General features: G+C 37.9%; 1 protein-coding gene across 2 annotated transcripts in view; it reads right to left on the reverse strand.

Moving 5' to 3' along the window:
* Nucleotides 1-18,839, reverse strand: part of Sap130 (Sin3A-associated protein 130) — a 284,469-nt gene that overhangs the window by 49,507 nt on the left and 216,123 nt on the right. For both annotated transcript variants that reach the window (XM_067151303.2, XM_067151302.2), the window contains 2 exons: nucleotides 7,247-7,498; nucleotides 7,078-7,166 (listed from right to left, as the gene is read on the reverse strand). In XM_067151303.2, the coding sequence (XP_067007404.2) occupies nucleotides 7,078-7,166; nucleotides 7,247-7,498 (341 nt within the window). The remainder of the gene's footprint in view (nucleotides 1-7,077; nucleotides 7,167-7,246; nucleotides 7,499-18,839) is intronic.

Here is an 18,839-nt window from a genome sequence, read left to right on the forward strand (position 1 = left end):
CCAAACTCCTTAGACCATGGGATGGAATTAATTTATTTACACACATATTTATTTACATTAACCTGCATTGGTCGAATGCCCTCTACCATTTCATTTATTTTCTCTGTTGCTGTTTATTCTCTTCTTGAATATCAGTACAGAATTTGGAAAAGGATCAAACATTACCCCTGGTAAACCGTTCCACTCCTTCACACCCTTCCCAATGAATGAAAATTTACCCCAATCGCTTCTTCTAAAATTCCTTCTAATTTTATATTTGTGGTCAGTCCTGCCGATATAATTGTTTTCCAACTGAAGCCTCTCACGGATATCTCCCCATGCTTCTTCTCCTGTAAAGGCTCTATATAATCCTATAAGTCTAGTTTTCTCCCTTCTCTTACTTAAAGTTTCCCAACCAAGTTCCTTTAACATTTTTGATACACTACTCTTTCTCCTGAAATCCCCTGTTACAAATCTTGCTGCTTTCCTCTGCATACTATCTATTTCTTTCATTAGGTATTCTTGGTGAGGATCCCAAACACTGTTTGCATATTCCAATAATGGACAAACCATACTTAAGTAACTTTTCTCTTTTAATTCTTTCTAGCATCCTTTAAGTAGCCTCATTATGACATGTAACGATCTGTATGCTTTCCCAACAATGTCATCCACATGACCCTTCCAGTGCAAATTACTTTCAAATCTCACACCTAAGTATTTGCACTTGCCATCTTTTGGGATAACTACCTCATCCAAAGTATATTCAAATTCAGTTTTCAAACTCCTGTTTGTAAATGTTGTAACAGTTGATTTGCCTCCATTAACCTTCATATTATTCTCTTCAATCCATTGTTGGATATTCTCAAGGTCCCTTTGTAATTCTAAACAATTCTCAATGTTATTTATTTCCCTATAAACAATTATGCCATCTGCATACAATCTTATATTTGATGTTATATTATTACCCAAATCATTTACATATATTAAGAAAAGTAACAGACCGATTATATTACCCTGTGCAATTTCCTTCCAAACTTTCTCTTCCTGCAATACATTATTTCCTACTTTGACTTTCTGAACCCTTGAATTTAGAAATGCTTTTATCCAACGTGTAACCCTTACGTCCAATCCTATTCCCTCCAATTTCTTTAATAATATTCCATGTTCCACTCTATCAAAGGCTTTGGAAAGATCTATGGCTATGCAATCTAACTGGCCTCCTGAATCCAACTGATCTGATATGTCCTGCTGAAATCCCAGTTGTGCCTCACAAGAAAATTTCTTTCTAAATCCATACTGGCTCCTCATGAACCAATTTTTATCATCACATATCCCTCTGATATATTTTGATATTAAACTCTCCAGTATTTTACAAACTATACTGGTCAGGCTGATTGGTCTGTAGTTCTCTGGTTTCCTTTTATCACCCTTTCCTTTATAAATTGTATTATTATAGATTCCTTCCATTCCTTTGGTATTACACTGTTATTTATGACAGTCAAAGAGAAATTTTAAATAAGGCACTTGTACCACCCCATTGTCTTTAACACCTCCTGTGACCTCTTTCTCTATAAAATTCACCACTTCTTCTGCATTTCCTGTCAGGTTCATAAGGTTGATTAAACCACCTTCATGATGTTGGCTACTGGTTGCTCATTTTTCACCGTTCCCCCAGTACCCACAGAACTGTGCATTGCTTGCAGGGCAATTTATGAACTTCACTGTCAAAAATCCGTACTGATGATAACTGTAATTGAGAGACTTTCCATCTTTCCATACCTTTATTAATATTTGCCTAGTCAAGAAAAAAATACTTAATTAGTAAGTATAAGTTTTGTTCCTCTTTATGGGCATCTTCAGCTTGGAAGATAAATTAATACAAATTATATTTAAAAAGACTGTTAAGGCGACACTCCTGAGATAAACATATATTATTAAGAAAAGTAATGTCCAATAACGGACCATTATATTGGTATTATATATTTTTTACCTAATGCATGGACTTTCACGCAACTTTGTGGGAATGTCACCTACATAAAAGCAGAGATATCACAAACATTTCTTTCATATACAATTAATAGTTTTCCTAAATCATTTTTGATAAAAATAAATAAATAAAAAAATTCCATTTCTTTTCATGAAATTTAATTATCATGTTAATGAAAATTTGTAATTAGGTAGAAAATACTTCTTTAAAAAGCACTATATATAAATTTCTCTGTATTTAATTTATATAAGGAGATATACTAAAGTTTGTGTAATTTATATGTTCTAAAATTTTGGACTTAAAAAATCCCTACCACTTGAAAAAATTCCACAAACAAAAATTCCATATGCAGGTTTCCTAATATAGCTGTGGTAAAAACACTATACACAATTTGTTACATTTGGCAGAATGTTATGCGAGAAAAATGGGATGTAAATGTAAAATTACAATTGGTGGGAAAATTAAAGCAAAGTTCAAGTGACATTTTCTTCCCGACTCATTACCTAAACGTCACCAGAACAGTATGATTTTCCTTCATTTTCTTACATAGCAGCTTCTGTACGAATACTGGTAACTCTGGAAGCTTGTCTCTTCTTCTTTTTCTTCTCCTTCTTCAAAGAATGGACAATGATTCACCTGCATTTTGTTTTTCACAATGCAACTTTTACTGAGTCGAAGTTATGGGGATTGTAGTTTCTGTCATGTCATGATTGTTTGCTATAGGTGCAGGACTTACATGGCTTGAAGTTGATGCGACACTTTCCTGATGAGAACAATCTGATTCCAATAACATTTCATGACCTTCTGTCCCTGGTTTCTACAATGGAGACTCAGTAATAGCTGATCCCCATCTATTTCCTATCAAAAGTTCAGCAATTCGTCGCTTAGCTAAGGCTGATTTATGTTTACGCATACTGTTTATTCCCTTGGATACAAGCTATCAATTATTACAGCACACTATCTTTCAGTAATAACAGTATCTTGATACGCAACTACAAGAGGTTGCTTGCGCGCTTACTTCACAAAAGTAAACAGACTGGCTACCACTACAGAACTCACAAAAAAGATTAAATATACAAGAATAACAAAACTTATAGTTGTTGGCACTATTGTAGTACAATCAGGAATACCAATACTAGCATACAATGTTACTTAATGACAGTTGTGTACTGAAATATTAGTCCGTAACAGGCTTGATAAATTCATTCAGAAATATCGCAAATCTTACAGCTGGATTCTGTATAAATAACGGGAGAAGGGGGTGGGGGCTCTTGGCCCATCCCATGGATGCGTAATTGCAAGGAACAGGCATATTTGATTGATTGGAAACATGACAATGACATCATTACCTAACAAAGCAGTTCAGCAGATGCCATGACAATTTCTGCTGTGTGCAGATTGGCAAACAAAGCATTTTTAAAGTGATAAATTGTTTGAATTCAATGGAATAACTCTGTAACAAGAAAGAAGAAACTCAATCCTTTCAATTTCAGTTATCTTTTTTTTTTTTTGCTGTAACGACCAAAATATCGATTTCTATCTCTGGAGTATTGTCTTAAGTGTCAGTATTCTTCCAAGACTCTGAGCAAGAAGATAAAAGATACAAAGACATAGGATAAAAAACAAAGAATGAAATAGGTAAAAAGTTTGGAATTCCTTGTGTCCACACTTTCAACATTTAAAAAAATAATCCTTAGAGCACAACTCAAAAAATGCAGGGTGCAAATACTTCAAAGCAAATGCGCATTTGATAAGGTGAAGTACTCTTATTTGGAAGGGAAATTGATCGAGTGGTTTCAGCACATTCGATCAAACAATATCCCCATTGATGGCAAAGTTATTAAGGGGAATGCAAATTAACTGACGCTAAAGATGGGACTGGAGTTTCAGTGTTGAAACAGGTGGCTTCAGCGTTAGGAACGCCAGAATATTATGCAGCAGGCAGTGTGCGGAAAAGCACAATCCACGAACATTTGCGATGCCGACAGATGGTGAGAAAGCGTGGCTCGTATCATCAATTCGTAACCACTGAACAATACTGTCAATGCCGATAAAATTGCATTGTATTTTTAATGCTGAGCCCAAACAGACTTCCGGTTTTAAAGGAGAGAAGTGTCATGGCAGGAAACTGAACAAAGATAGGGTCAATGTCCTGTACTGCAATGCAGACGGAAGCAAGAGATTACTCCCCTCGTTGTACGAAAGTCTGATAAGCCACAATGTTTTAAGGGCATCGGGCACTTCCCGTGCGTGTACAGTATAGTAATCCAATGAATAAATCACTTGCACAGGGGAGTCAGCAAGGATTTCTCATCTTTGAATAGCATTTTCTTTCCTGGCATGAGGTTATGTTTGCCAGTGAGTTATCCAAGTGCATTTGAATAAATGCACCTTGTCAGATACATTTCGGAAATAGAGTTTTCCATGGCGTTTGGAAGGTTTAAACTGTGAATCAACATGATCGCTGCATTAAAGGGTCTTTGAATATTTTGTGACACAGCCAGGGTTAAAAATTAAATAATTGAAAAAGAGGTTCAACCTATTCAATACATAAAGGAATGTAGTGATTAAATTCTTATTTAATAGTGATTAGAAATGGGACCGGTTTCAACCCTAGTCCAGGTCATCGTCAGCCGGTCCCATTTCTAATCACTATTAAATAAGAATTTAATCACTACATTCCTTTATGTATTGAATAGGTTGAACCTCTTTTTCAATTATTTAATTTTTAACGTTAATACTTTCAATACGGAACAATGAAATTTTTATCTTTAAACAGCCAGGGTTGGCATTTCTGAATTATGATCTGGTGGCGGTTAATTCGAAATAATGTAATTCGAAGTCCGATTTTTGTCTCCCAACGACTTTGAATTAATGAGGTTTTACTGTAATTCACTCTCATGCAGACCAATTACCTAGGCCCTTTCAACCGATGACAACTGTGAACATCTTCGTCATACCTATCAGCGCGACATGTATCACAAGCAAACACTTTGCGTTACTGCTTCTCACAGATTACACATAAACTAAGCTCTACTAGACTCCACATACAGGAGGTGGTTTGTCCATGACCAATTATCATACGATATAAACTTCATCATGATCTGTATTGACAAACATTCATATTAATGAGAAATTAAAAATGAAAGTCCACCTATTCAATACCATAATCTGGTTTCGACTGCATTATGGGTCACCTTCAGCCATGGACTAAAATTGACAATGTATAGTGCAAATACAATCAAATTAACTGCAAATACAATCAAAATAACACTTTCAAAATATTGTGTACATATTACAAATTATTTTACAAAAAGAGGCAAAAAAGATCTCATTCTATAATACTATAATTAGTGAACTTCAAGTCCACTAGTTGAATTTTGTCATGAGTGACACTGCCATTGGTATTAATCTAGAATGACCAGTCCTAATAAGTAACCTCTGTGCATGTACAATTAAAATATTAAAATTGGACCTCAGATGTTACAGATACAATATTAAAATTGGAGTTTGACTGTTACAATGGTGTTGAAAGTTAAAACGACCATCTTGTGTGCTTAGTTGGTAAAAGTCTGCCTTGCTAAGTAACATGTATCGGTGAGAGTTGTGTCAAATGAAACACAGCCATGTTTAAACAAGTATACACACAATGAGTAGACTTGAGAAAGTATGACTGAATTATTTGACAGAAGGGACTTTGCAAAACCAAAAGGATTTGAGTCAAAATTGTAATTGATGAGCTGTTTGTTAATAAGGTTCATGCTGAGCAAATAGATCTCCAACATCAACGAGAATGTCCCATTCCTTAATGGTGTTGCAATTACCATTTTCCCCACAAACTAAGTAAACGCAATTTGCAGTAGGAACAATAGGTCCTCTGAGTCTGGCCAATATTCCTACTGATTATTATAGATGGAATGCAAAGAAGGTTGGGCGAGAGCTGAATAAGGTGTCATTAGACGTTGCTTGATTTTCTTTGCTAGTTGCTTTACGTCGCATTGACACAGATAGGTCTTATGGCAACGATGGGACAGGAAAGGCCTAGGAATGGGAAGGAAGCGGCCGTGGCCTTAATTAAGGTACAGCCCCAGCATTTGCCTGGTGTGAAAATGGGAAACCACAGAAAACCATCTTCAGGGCTGCCGACAGTGGGGTTCGAACCCACTATCTCCCGGATGCGAGCTCACAGCTGTGCGCTCCTAACCGCACAGCCAACTCATCCGGTTATTGATTTTTATATCAGGTGAAGACAGTTACATGCATCTGTCTGATGGGATGCAGAGGGCAAAACATAAACGTACATTTTAACCGTACTGAAGTTTATTGCCTTCAAAGTGAAGTGTCCAATGACAGTTCTACAACTGCTGTTGTCATTTCTGTAAGAGGATATTTCTTTTCACCAGTAAAAAAAGCTTTTTGGCTCGAATATTATTATGCCCAAAATAAATATTTTAAAAAAAATCTGCTTTATGGTGCACCGACGAAGATAGGTCTTATGGTGATGATGGGATAGGAAAGGGCTAGGAATTGGAAGGAAGCGACTGTGGCCTTAAAGTACAGCACCAGCATTTATCTGGTGTGAAATTGGAAAACCACTGTAAACCATCTTTAGGTTTGCCAACAGTGAGGTTCGAACCCATAATCTCCCGAATGCAAGCTGATAGCTACGTGACCCAAACCGCACAGCCACTTGCTTGGTATAATCAAATTTATTGGTACTGTAAAAATCATTAAGCAAAGTCTAAAAAGTACACAGCAACATAGTGCTTGCCAAACAATTTAAGAAATGGATGAATATAAATAAAGTAATTCTGAAGAAATCTGAGAAACCTTAACAATTTGGCTAGCATTCATGTATGGCCCCATAAAATACTTTTTATCCCAATTTCACTGAAATATGAATCTTATTTCAATGGAGTCAGAATTTTTTTAGCCTTCCTGGATAAACTAAAAAATGGTTTTGAATAATCACTGTTATGACATTTCAGAACATCCTTTTATGTTTCATGTGTAACTGAAGGAGTCAGTATGCACAGACATTCCCACAAATAAAATGTGTGCAGCACAGACGGCTGCAGCCATTTCCTTATAATTTAGAATGAGAAACATACCTTCCTGGACCTCTTTCTTAATCTTCTCCTCAGAAATGAACTCCATTTCATCCTCGCTGAACTTCGGCTCATGCAGTTCATTTCCATGTCTGTGTGAAAAAGGAGAATATTAATCCTTTAGAATTGAATAAATAATACTTCAGAGATGTAGTACCTTGGCTTTACTTACAACTGCTGTTTCCGAGGTTTCTTCCGAGGACTTTTCTCTCCTTCCTCCACTGGTTCTTGCTTTATAGGAGGCAGAGAATCTTCACCTGCTTCTCCCAGACCTGGAGATGAAGTAGCAGATATTGTTGTGGAGCCACCTGATGAATTACCTCCATTTCCCCTTGAATCTGGCCGTCTTGGTGATGGAGGTGACACTGGACCAGCCAGGGAAGCCAGCACTGGGGTCAAGTTTTTCTGAGCCTTCATGGGGGAACTGAAAGATGTATCATTATATTACGAGACTGTAAATCAAGACCTCAAGAGCCTGAAACATATGGTAAAATATGAGATAAATATGTCTGTGATGCAAATTTATAGAACACATGTGGAGATTATATACATAATATAATGTAAGAGTTAGACACTATAAGGCAACGAGAATATCTGAAAAATATCCAAGCAACATATGGTGAAAAGACAAAAGAAGACTATGCATATAAAAATCATTTGACATTTTAGAGAACAGATTTTCTTCCTTGAAAGAGAAGTAAGCAATAAGTGTCACCTGTGATTGCTGGATGATAAACATACTCAAAGCGAACACACTTATTGTCATTTACCACTTCACCATGGCTGCATTAATCTGCCTCTTCTTTAGTCACCGAGCATCTTCTTTCTTCTTTCTGCAAGTTGCTTTACTTTGTACCGGCACAGATAGGTCTTATGGTGACGATGGGACAGGAAAGGGCTTGGAGTGGGAAGGAAGCGGCCGTGGCCTTAATTAAGGTACAGCCCCCAGCATTTGCCTGGTGTGAAAATGGGAAACCACGGAAAACCACCTTCAGGGCTGCCAACAGTGGAGTTCGAACCCACTATCTCCCGAATACTGGATACTAGCCGCACTTAAGCGACTGCAGCTGTCGAGCTCGGTGAGGCAGTGCATTGTAGAAGGGTTATGGACATTAAGATGCTCTGATGCTTGGCCAGTGTCAGTAAATCAGATTGCGTATCTCACATAGGCAGAAGAAAATAATATGGTGTTGAGCTGAGCCAAAGGAAAATTTGTGAAAGTTGACCACAATGGTTTGGACACCTGCTGAAAGCAGAAATTGATATGATAAGAAAGAAGGCTAAATATTGGAAGTTGCTGGAAAGAGATCCAGGGGGTGAAGTTAGCAATAATGGGCCGATATGCTTAAAAAACAAAAACAACAGAATTACATAGTGAACCCTGTTGCTATTCGGGACAAAAGTTGATGATGATGGTGATAAGTACAATAGATTTAAAAAAGAAAAACATTTGACATTAGTTGTAATTAGCTGTAAGATAGGAATCCGAAGATTATATATGTATTTGTAGTTTAGCTAAAAAAATATATATATCAGTCGTATAACATTAATAAAATAGCTGCTAGGTAAGGGATGTTAGATACTATGTACATACAAGAGATTTAATTTAATAGAGAACGATACACTCAAGTTTGAGCATTAATTAAATTTCACATTTCAGTCTTTGCTATAGTCTGTAATTCTCCTGGTTCTTTTCGTGCAGGTTATGATGTGATATCTACTACACTTCTGTCCGCACAAAGTACACTTACAATCTTCGTCTGGCTCATGGAACTTCTTATTTACGCATATCTTGTGGTGAAACCCGTGTATAGAGAGTTGTGTTATGATGTGGCGCTGCGTGTTGCACTCTCTAGTCCATCTATCGTCCGTCATCGCTGGTAAGGTGTAGAAGTCGAGGTCAATTTCACTTTTCTTCCTTTCCCTGATGTTTACTAGTGCCCTGCTTGCTTCCGTTGATTGTAGGTAGAATTGTGATCGTATGTCTTCTATGAAATAAGTCTCCCGCATCTTTCGTATACCATCCGGGATGGCGCTGTCTTTCCGACTCGGGTAATTCTCTTCATGAACATTGTTTTTATTCTTTCTATTCTCATCAGGTCTCCAATCTTCAGCTTTTCCCACACAATCTCAATTCCATATGTTATCATTGGCGCTACTGTCGTCTTGAAAAGTCCCATCGCCGTGCTAATTGATAGGTTTGATATGTTTTGGATGCTGTATGAGGCTCCGATTGCTGCTGCTGTTCTCTCTTGAATATGTATACCAAAGGACGTGGCCGTTGCCTGTAGTGTTATTCTCAAATATTTGTAATTTCGACCTTTTGTAACGGCTTTTGGTGTCATGTTATCTTGTATTTGGGCGTTGATTTCCCACCTTTTCTGAAGGCCATTTGTACTGTCTTATCTTCATTTATCTGCAGGCTGTTTTTCTCCGCTAAGCTCTCCAGTCTGTGAACTGCCCTTTGCACATCCTCCTTTTCTTTCGCTCCGATCACCATGTCGTCTGTGTATAGGGTTAGCAATGCTTTTGATACTTCCTCTACTATGTGGTTCACATCTGCTATGTAAATGTTGAAAAGTGTGCGACTCATGGGATCCCCTTGCATAACTCCGTTTGTCTGTATTATGTTTTCAGAAATTCTAAGTTTTTATTTATTTATTTATTTATTTAATTAATCGTATGGTGATTATAACTACAAATTTAAAAGTCCAGGTCCAAGTGTTTCAGCCACTCTACAGCACTTTCTGAAAGATGAAACAGGTCGCTGGGGCTTCCGGAGTAGGCATGAAGAGGGCAGCGCAGGATGACATGGTCCATGGTCTCTTCCTTTTCACTGCATTCACACATTGGAGACTCCATCCAACTCCACTTATGGCGTAAGAAATTGCAGCGTTCATGCTCAGTTCTCAGTCTGTTGAGGTGACACCATAGTTTTCTGGGGAGGTCGAATCCCTTCATTTTCTGGGTTGGATTTAGGTCATGAGCATTTGTTCCAGATGATGAAATTGACCACTCATCCCGCCAGCTCTAGTTTAGATTAAAATTATCCCTGAAGAGTCGGTCGGCGAGTATACTTGCCGGTCTCCTAGATCGAAGTCGTTGTAGCGATGGGTAACAAAATTCCTGGTTTATTTATTTAATTGTATGGTGATTTTATACAATTCCTGGTGAACTGGTAATAAGGGAGATGACCGGATCTTTTTTGCTTCTCTCGGCAGAGCTTCCTTTTTCCTCAGTTGGGGTGGTGGGATATGACTAAGTACGGGTAACCAGTGACAAGGTGTTGACTTTACAGTACCAGTTATGCAGTGCATGGTATCATTCAGCTTAGTATCCACTTTATGCACATACCGGGGCACAGTATTCCGCTGCAGAGTAGCCAAGACTGATACCCGTTAATTGTAACCAGTCAGCTGAGGCTCCCCAGGAACTGCCACAAAGCTTGTGCAGGATGTTATTCCTTGTAGCGATTTTGTGAGAGAACTTGGTGAGATGTTCTTTGTAGCTCACAGTTCTGTCCAGTGTGACTCCTAGATATTTCGAAAATGGGTTGAACTTTAGTTTTTCACCAAGGAATAAGACAGATGGCTCATAGTTTGCGAGTCAGTTGCTGAGATGAAAATATGAAACCCGGTCTTAGATGCACTTGGGATCAAACGCCAAGACTTGAAGAATGCTGCCATTTTTACCAAGTCTGCTGAAAGAATGCCTTCTCCATCCTCAAAATTTCTGCTCTGAGCTACCAGTGCAACGTCGTCTGCATAGATTAACTTAGTAGCTGTGGTTGGTGGTAAGTCATGGATGTAGAGGTTGAAGAGAACTGGGGCCAATACTGATCCCTGTGACAGACTGTTATTTAATTTTCTTTTGCGACTTTTAGAATCACCTAGGAATACTACAAACTCTCTCTCACAGAGCATGTTGGAAATTAGGTTTGCAATTTCCAAGCAGGGAATTACTTCCAGCACTTTAAGAATTAGTCCATGTCGCCATACAGTATCATATGCACTTGTCAGATCAATAAAGACAGCTGTTGATTTTAACTTCTTTTGGAAGCCTGCCTCGATGTGAATGGTAAGAGATAAAACTTGATCAGTGCAGCTACGATTTCTTCTGAAACCAGCTTGCTCTGGGGGAATTACAGCGTCAATGGGTTGTGCTATCCTAGTGAGGAGGACTTGTTCCAAGAGTTTGTAAGTGCAACTGAAGTGCTATTGGGCAATAGTTTTCAGGTCTCTGCCCCAACTTTCCAAGTTTAAGAAGGGCGATCACCATTGACCGTTTGAACTGCTTCAGCAGGTTGTTACCCTGAAAGATGTAAGTAAAAAGGGAAGTGATCCACTTTATGCTATGTGGACCCATATTTCGAACGAATTCGTTGAAGATATTATCAGCGTCAGCAGCCTTACTGGTTTTCAGCATTTTGATAACAGCTTGAACTTCCTGAATAGAGAATGATCTAGACAGTTCCTCATTCTTCTTTGTTCCGTGTTTGAGCTTGGTGAGCTTACGTTTCAAAGTTTTCGTATGGCATTTATCTCTCTTGGCTCGGGTGTCTTCAACTATTCTATTTGCAACAGCATCTGGGCTCAAGTTAGTGCACTGCTTTTTACAATGTTTCCCAGTAAGTCGATTTAAGACTCGCCAAGCTTTTCTGCTTGATTTTGCAAAGTCCATGTCTTTCACTATTGCTTCCCACTTTTGTCTCCTATTCTTGTCTAATGACTGTAGAAGCTGTGAACCTACTTCATGGCTGCCTGTTGTTTGATGTTCTTCATACAGGGCCTCACTTTCTGGATTCCAACCGGGCACATAATATTTTCTGAAACCTCTTGGAATGTTTGATTTGGCAGCTGAAATGACTAAGCTGATGAAGTCATCATAGTTACTAGCAGTTGGTTCTAGATTTGTATCACACAGCTTCTGATCAAGATCTTTAGAGAATTTATCCCAGTTTGCATGATTAAAATTCCACCTGGGTAAAGGTACTGAGGTCACGAGGGGTATCTTCATACCTGCTTCCAACAGGACTGGTCGATGCTGGCTGTTTGGGAAACTCGACAATATTGTACGTGTAATACTGAGAGGTTGATCAAAGCAATCCTTGGACACAAATGTTAGGTAGGGGTTGTAGTCTCTTCTCCAGCGAGCAGAATTGAAAGTGCCCTTGTCTTTCATATCAAACACTAGGTGCAGATTGGATATTTCAGCCCACTGAGTTAATGCCCCACTATCTTCATCAACTGTGTCATATCGCCAGTTAGTATGATGGCTGTTAAAATCTCCAGTGTAAATGCAGGGATGGCTGAAGGTTGGCAAAATGCTAGGAGGCTTATGCACGTTAACAACTGTTATGTTATTAGCCTGTATTACTATAGAGAGAATGAGATCCTTTACAATTGACTCAACAACCCAAACTCCTGTAAGACTGGATTTGGCATAGGTGGCAATTCCATACTGTAGATGGTGGATAGCGTCGACTAGGGTATAACCAAATATTCGTCCTCTTCTATCAAAGTCCTGTTTATCTGTTGTGTGCGTCTCCTGAATGTTGACAATATCAATGTCAAGGTTATTCAGCTGTTTTCTAAGATATTCACACTTGGCATGACTTAAGCCTTCAATATTTAGTTGGAAAATATGGACTGAAGGTCCAATGTCTATTGTTGAGTGGTTCTGAAAAGAACTGTTATTTCCAAAAGTTTGATACATTATGTTGTTCAATTCAATCACCTTATGTTGCTGTTGCTCGCTTAGCACCACCCGGGGGACACGTGCAGGGCAATCAATAGGTACAATCCTGTGGACGTGAGGATTATGTTCCTCTGTAGACGTGCTTCAATTACTCTCACTAGTGAGTATATCTCGCCGATTGTCCATTTCATTTTCTCTATTAGCTAACGCCTCCTTGAAGTCAAAGACTGCATGATATTTCCCTCCTTTGTGTCTCAAGGCTTCTTCTACCTGATCTATTAGGTATTTCACTGCCTGGCCGTGCTCCTTCCTTTCATAAAACCGAATTAATTTTCTGGAATGTGCCCATTGAAGGCTTCTAGTAATCTTTCATTTAATACGCGAAAGCTTTAAAGGATGCGTTTTCTAGTGCTACTCCTTTAAATGAGTCTAGTGATGTTCTGCTACCTTTTCCTTAGAATAGTTATCTTTAGAGTCACTGTGTTCCATCCCTCTGGTATTTTCCCAGTCTGTATACATTTGTTCATTAGGTCTTTCCACAATTCTTCCATCTCGCCGAGTGAGTCTTTTAAGTGTTCCATGTAAATTTTGTCTAGTCCTGCAGCTTTAACACAGTGAAACAAACAAGATTCATGTTATTTCATAGAATACCACCCGTATACATCAATTACTGCATTTAGCTATGATGATGAACAGTGGGTGTATTAATCTGACTATGAACAGAACAAATGGCTGTTTGATGCACCAAGACATAGGAAAGCATATCATCACTTTGTGAATAGATATTGCAAAGTCTTCACATTGTACAACCTGCAAAAATAGATGCAGTATCATGTACTTCTTTACTAATATTTATAAAACTTACACTAATACTCTGTGATTTATAGCCTGGAACTAAATTAGACACTGAATATGGATGGTCTAAAATGAGATATTGACATTGTGCCTGCAAAAACCCACTATGTGAAATATTACATTTTAAGGTTCTGTCAAAGAAGGTTCAAAATTGTGTGAATATTGTCAAGGAACTCTCGCTCTTCACAATATATGTGCTGCGGGTCAGTATTTCTCCCACAATATTATCACAGAGCAGTTTTGGTAGGTGCAGCGATGATATGTTAGGCTCTTTACCAGTAAGTGTCTCATCAGCATCAAAACAGAAAAGTAATTTAACATAAGTCACTGCTCTGTAAACAAATGCAGCCTGTTCTGTCAATAGACCTAAGTGGAATCATCTGTTATATACCAAGATGATCTCTTAAATAGGAGAATATAAGATTAATTTCAAATTTGTTTGCGTAGGCAAAGAGGCATGTTATCAACATTTGTAGGATGCAGAACATGCTGAATGATACACAGCAAGAACACAAGTGGTTCTGCACAGGGTTCTAAGGGACACTGGTAGTAATATTTGGATCACTAATTAATCATAATGTTATTGGCTTTAGGTCCTAGTAACTACTTTTATGGTTTTTGGAGACACCGAGGTGCCGGAATTTGGTCCCACAAGAGTCCTTTTACGTGCCAGTAAATCTACAGACACAAGGCTGACATATTTGACCACCTTCAAATGCCACCAGACTGAGCCAGGACAGAACCTGCCAAGCTGGAGTAAGAAGGCCAGCGGCTCAACCGTCTGAGCCACTCAGCCTAGCTCAGGATCCACTTTCAGTATTTGCAACACTCACAGAAATGTACAAACTAGCTAAAAAAAATTTCAAATTGGCAAAATATCTAATTTTTCTGTCAAAAGCTTTCATAAAAAGAAATAGTACTGTTTTTAATTAACACAATGGTAAAGGCTTGGAAGTTAATCGCCCAGACATCATAAATTAATATCAGTAAGATTGATAGGGGATCAAAACATAACAAAGAAAAGTCAGACAGCACCTGATATATGTAAATAGAAGACATGTTCAACTCAGCTGAGAGCTCCTGGGTTGAAGAGTACCATGTACTACACATTTTTTTTGTTCATCAGAGTACAGTAAACATTATGCTTTCTTAAACCAAATCACAGGAGAAAAAGGCCTGACCATTCGAAGAATGAAAGTATCAGCAATAGAAGGGCAGTCTCCGTAGGCCTTGCAAATTTAATACCTTCAGGATTGGATTAGAACAAAAATTGACCGAGTGACGTTGGACAGTAATAAAGACATAGAGGAGCCCAGCACAAGTAAGTGGAAGTATCATCAGACTGAGTTGGGGGGATCTAACTTCACCTCTCTATATATAGGGGTACCAGACATCCTGCATTTTAAGGGACAAGCCTATATTCAAGGAAAATGTCTTGTGTCCCTTGTTATAGTTTCAAAAACGAATAAAATTTCTCATTTACCTCAAATTCTCAAAGAAAAAGGACAGTGAATTTATACTTACTGTATTTACATGTTTTAAGTATTCAATGAGAAATAATTATGGTGTTGTATAATAGCATCATTGCTGCAACTTTGTGAGGCGAGATACTAAGACTGACCTATGTGTAATTTTGAATACTGTATTTCAGTAAGCATTACATTTTTATAACAATAAATATAAACGACTATTTGAAATGTTTAAATGAGATTTATACGTACTTGCAATTTCCACATTTATAAGAAGCACATCATTCAAACAATATATTATTAGTGAAGGCAGTAAATTATGTAAAATACATATGAACATTTATGCTTTGGTTAGTTTACTTTATGAATGCTATTTGCTTAACGTCGCACGATACAGATTTTCTTAATATGTGATAGCTCTGTCAGATAGCTTGAGGGGAATGTTTCAAACCTCTTTCATTTTACATAAAGTTCTATTCAATAGTTTAAACGTAGATTTTTGGCAAGCCTGAGGACTCTGTTCTAATCCCTGCTGGGAAACATGTAAACTAAGGGAACAAAGAGTGATCACCCTCTGTTGATTCCCATTCAACTTGGTATGGGATGACTAAAATTTTCTAAGCCTCTAAATTCTTCACTGTACAAAGCAAAAAATTAACTGAATGTATCCTCCTAATTCAATACAAAACATATTCAATCATTAGAGGGAGCAATAAAATTCAAACATGTTTTGGCTCATTTGAGCCATCTTCAGTGAAATAAGGGGAGGGGGGTTAAAAGTAATCTATATAACATAAGCTAAAGATGTGCTAAAAAGATAATGAAAGAACAAATGAAAAAAAAAAAAAAAAAACCAGATGGAAATAAAAACAATACCAATATACTGTACAATATTTACATCACTAGATGGAGCAATAAATAATTTGCTGAGTGCTAATAGTGAGGTTGCGAACCTCTAACCGGCAACGCCGAGCGGTACCTTATAGTACCAGTGAGCCTTCTGATTTTCTCATACTGATCCTCACTCCTGCCATAAATCTGGCAACTTCGCTTTACATTGTGAAGGAGATACTCCCTACAATGCCTAACATCAACAAAAGGTTTTATTTGAGTACTTATTTGCAGCAACAACTGCTTGTAATTTGAGATTGTGTCGAGAGGAATAAAAATAACTGCCCATCTAAAGTAAGTTGCTCTACTTTGTTTATAAATGTTGACATACAATTTTGTATCATGTGGTTTATTATCTTGAAATATAAGTCCATGAACTGAAATAACAAGGAATTGGTCAGCATTCTTGTGTTAGCTGTTATGACACTAATTATTCCGTTGGTACAGCATGGTACCGCACGGAGCTTACCGTACCTCTCTGTCTCTTTTCTCCTCCTTACTTCTAAGGGTGATTCTAAAGTAACAATTCATACTGTAGTTGCAAATAATGATTTGTGTGTGTCATAAAACTGTATAATTGTAGATTTTACTTAAAAAATCAACAGCATAACATACCGAACCACTGGAATCTAATGTATTATCTGACGAAGATGAAGAGGGTCTTGCAGATTACCTTACGGGAGGTCAATTCCGAGCACCAGCAGAAATAGTTCTAAAGCAACAAATTCCACACAGGAGTAGATAGTCCATGTCCGATAATGATTCATGGCTCGGGAAGAGAGCGAAATGATCACCTCGTCCACCAGGTACCTGAATGGCGGATGACTCATAACAGTCCAATTCTCTAGTGCAAAATTTTACACTTTTCAATATATGATGCCGACCAAAATATTTGAGGGTTTTTTAACGATGAAATTGTGAATTTCTTGTGCTCTGAAGTCAACTACTATGAGCTTTAAACAAACGAAAATTAACCCCGAAGAAATTAAAATATTCATCGCCATTTCCTTTTAAGTGGCTATGTGTAAGTGCCACGATCAGAAAAGGGTAGGTGCAAAATATTTATTAGCACATACATATATTTGGCTGGTATTTTAAGAGAAATAAATACAGTTGTTTACACCTCTTTTCTTCTTAGAGTATCTGACATCTTGAGATTCAATGGCCTACATCACTATATCGCTCCAACAAACCAACGCCGGAGCTGTGCTGCGAACGGATGCGAATCCCTCGGCCGCACAGAATGCGTCAAGTGTAGTGTGGGCGTTTGTGTAAACGGCATTTTGCCATTCTAAACTAGTGAAAAGTGGAAATAGGTGACTAAATAAGAATGTCTGAAGTGTTTAATAATATTATTTGTATTTCCTAAAGATATGTCACGTCTGGACTAATGTTATTTTTCGGAATTCCCAAAAGGTTATCACTAGAGCCTGAATTTCCATGCAAATGCATGTTCCTAAATAAGCGGGTTACACTTCTGAAACTTTGAAAATATTCGTTTTATGACTAACAAATTCCAAACAACCGTACTTTTTCCGTGCATGTTTGCATGTTTTGGCCTTTTTGTGAGAAAATTCATGCATATTTTGGAAATATAGGAATTAATAGCGAATAATTGGACATTCATATTGGATTCTTCTGAATTTGACGCATATATTTCGTTAACTTGCATGACAGTGCCTTTTTTGAACATGGGTTTGCAGAATGTGGGACCGTACGTCCACGTTATCTGTATGTCTGTTTGGTCATCAGCCTAGAGGCTGGTTGGATCCTCAAATAGCACCACCAAAGGTTATGCGGTTATAAGGAAACCCCAAAAACCAATGGCAGCACCAAAATGAGGCGTACTAGGCAAGATGAGGAGTGAGGTAGTTTGCCACTGCTTTCCTCACTGGGTCAGAAAGTACTATTGCAGCACGACTGACCCTATAAGCAGCACCCTTCATAACACTCCGACGCACTAGTTATGCTCTGAATGTCATTACTCAGCACTACCCATACCCCAGCAACTTCCATATTGTCGCAGCCATGGATTTTGACTGGGACTTTGGTGGAAGCTACACTTTTTTTTTTTTTTTTTGCTATTGGCTTTACGTCGCACTGACACAGATAGGTCTTATGGCGACGAAGCTACACTTTACTCTGGCCTGTGCCAAGAGATGGATGCAAAAGTACTGTATCCATCAAGAAATGACGTTATTTGTCTATTATTGAGAGAGAAAGAAAATGTATTCGTGGTATACTACTTGATGACCAAAGTTAGATGCACAGAGGTCCTATAATCCAGTTATCCAAGCACTTTATCTGTTGCGCGAGTAAACATTGACATAAGCGGGAAAACCTCGCGTCGACCTCTATAACCCTTAAAATAATGTGTCCCAGTAAAATCTGAACCCAAAATTTTGCATTACTAAATACTATTTCTTTTTTATCGTCTATGTTAGACGAATAAATCAAAACTCGAATGACACTAGTGTGACGCCACGTAACTGAAATAGCAGCTTAAAAACCTTGGTTTCGCACTGAATCCTGTTTTTTTCCCCCCCTGTAATTTCCTACCCCGAACTCTGATCTCTCACTGTTGACATGTCTGGGGTCAAAATAAGTGAGAAAATAAGGGAGTTGGAAAGCAGCACTCTTACACGCTTCAAATTGTTATTTAGTGTTGGACCTCGTGTCTAAACGGATTGAGGAAAGGAATTTCTAACTTTTGAAAGGAGATAATTTCAGATATACTTCGTCCCAATTGTCTTCATTTAATTATGAAACTGTCACTTCTTGTTACATAGATCATTTTCTGTTTTCAGGAATGTTCTGTCAGATAAATGAATAAACTGAAACGAAGATAATGTG

The sequence above is a fragment of the Anabrus simplex genome, chromosome 7 (genome assembly GCF_040414725.1).
Source record: "Anabrus simplex isolate iqAnaSimp1 chromosome 7, ASM4041472v1, whole genome shotgun sequence".
NCBI lineage: Eukaryota > Metazoa > Arthropoda > Insecta > Orthoptera > Tettigoniidae > Anabrus > Anabrus simplex.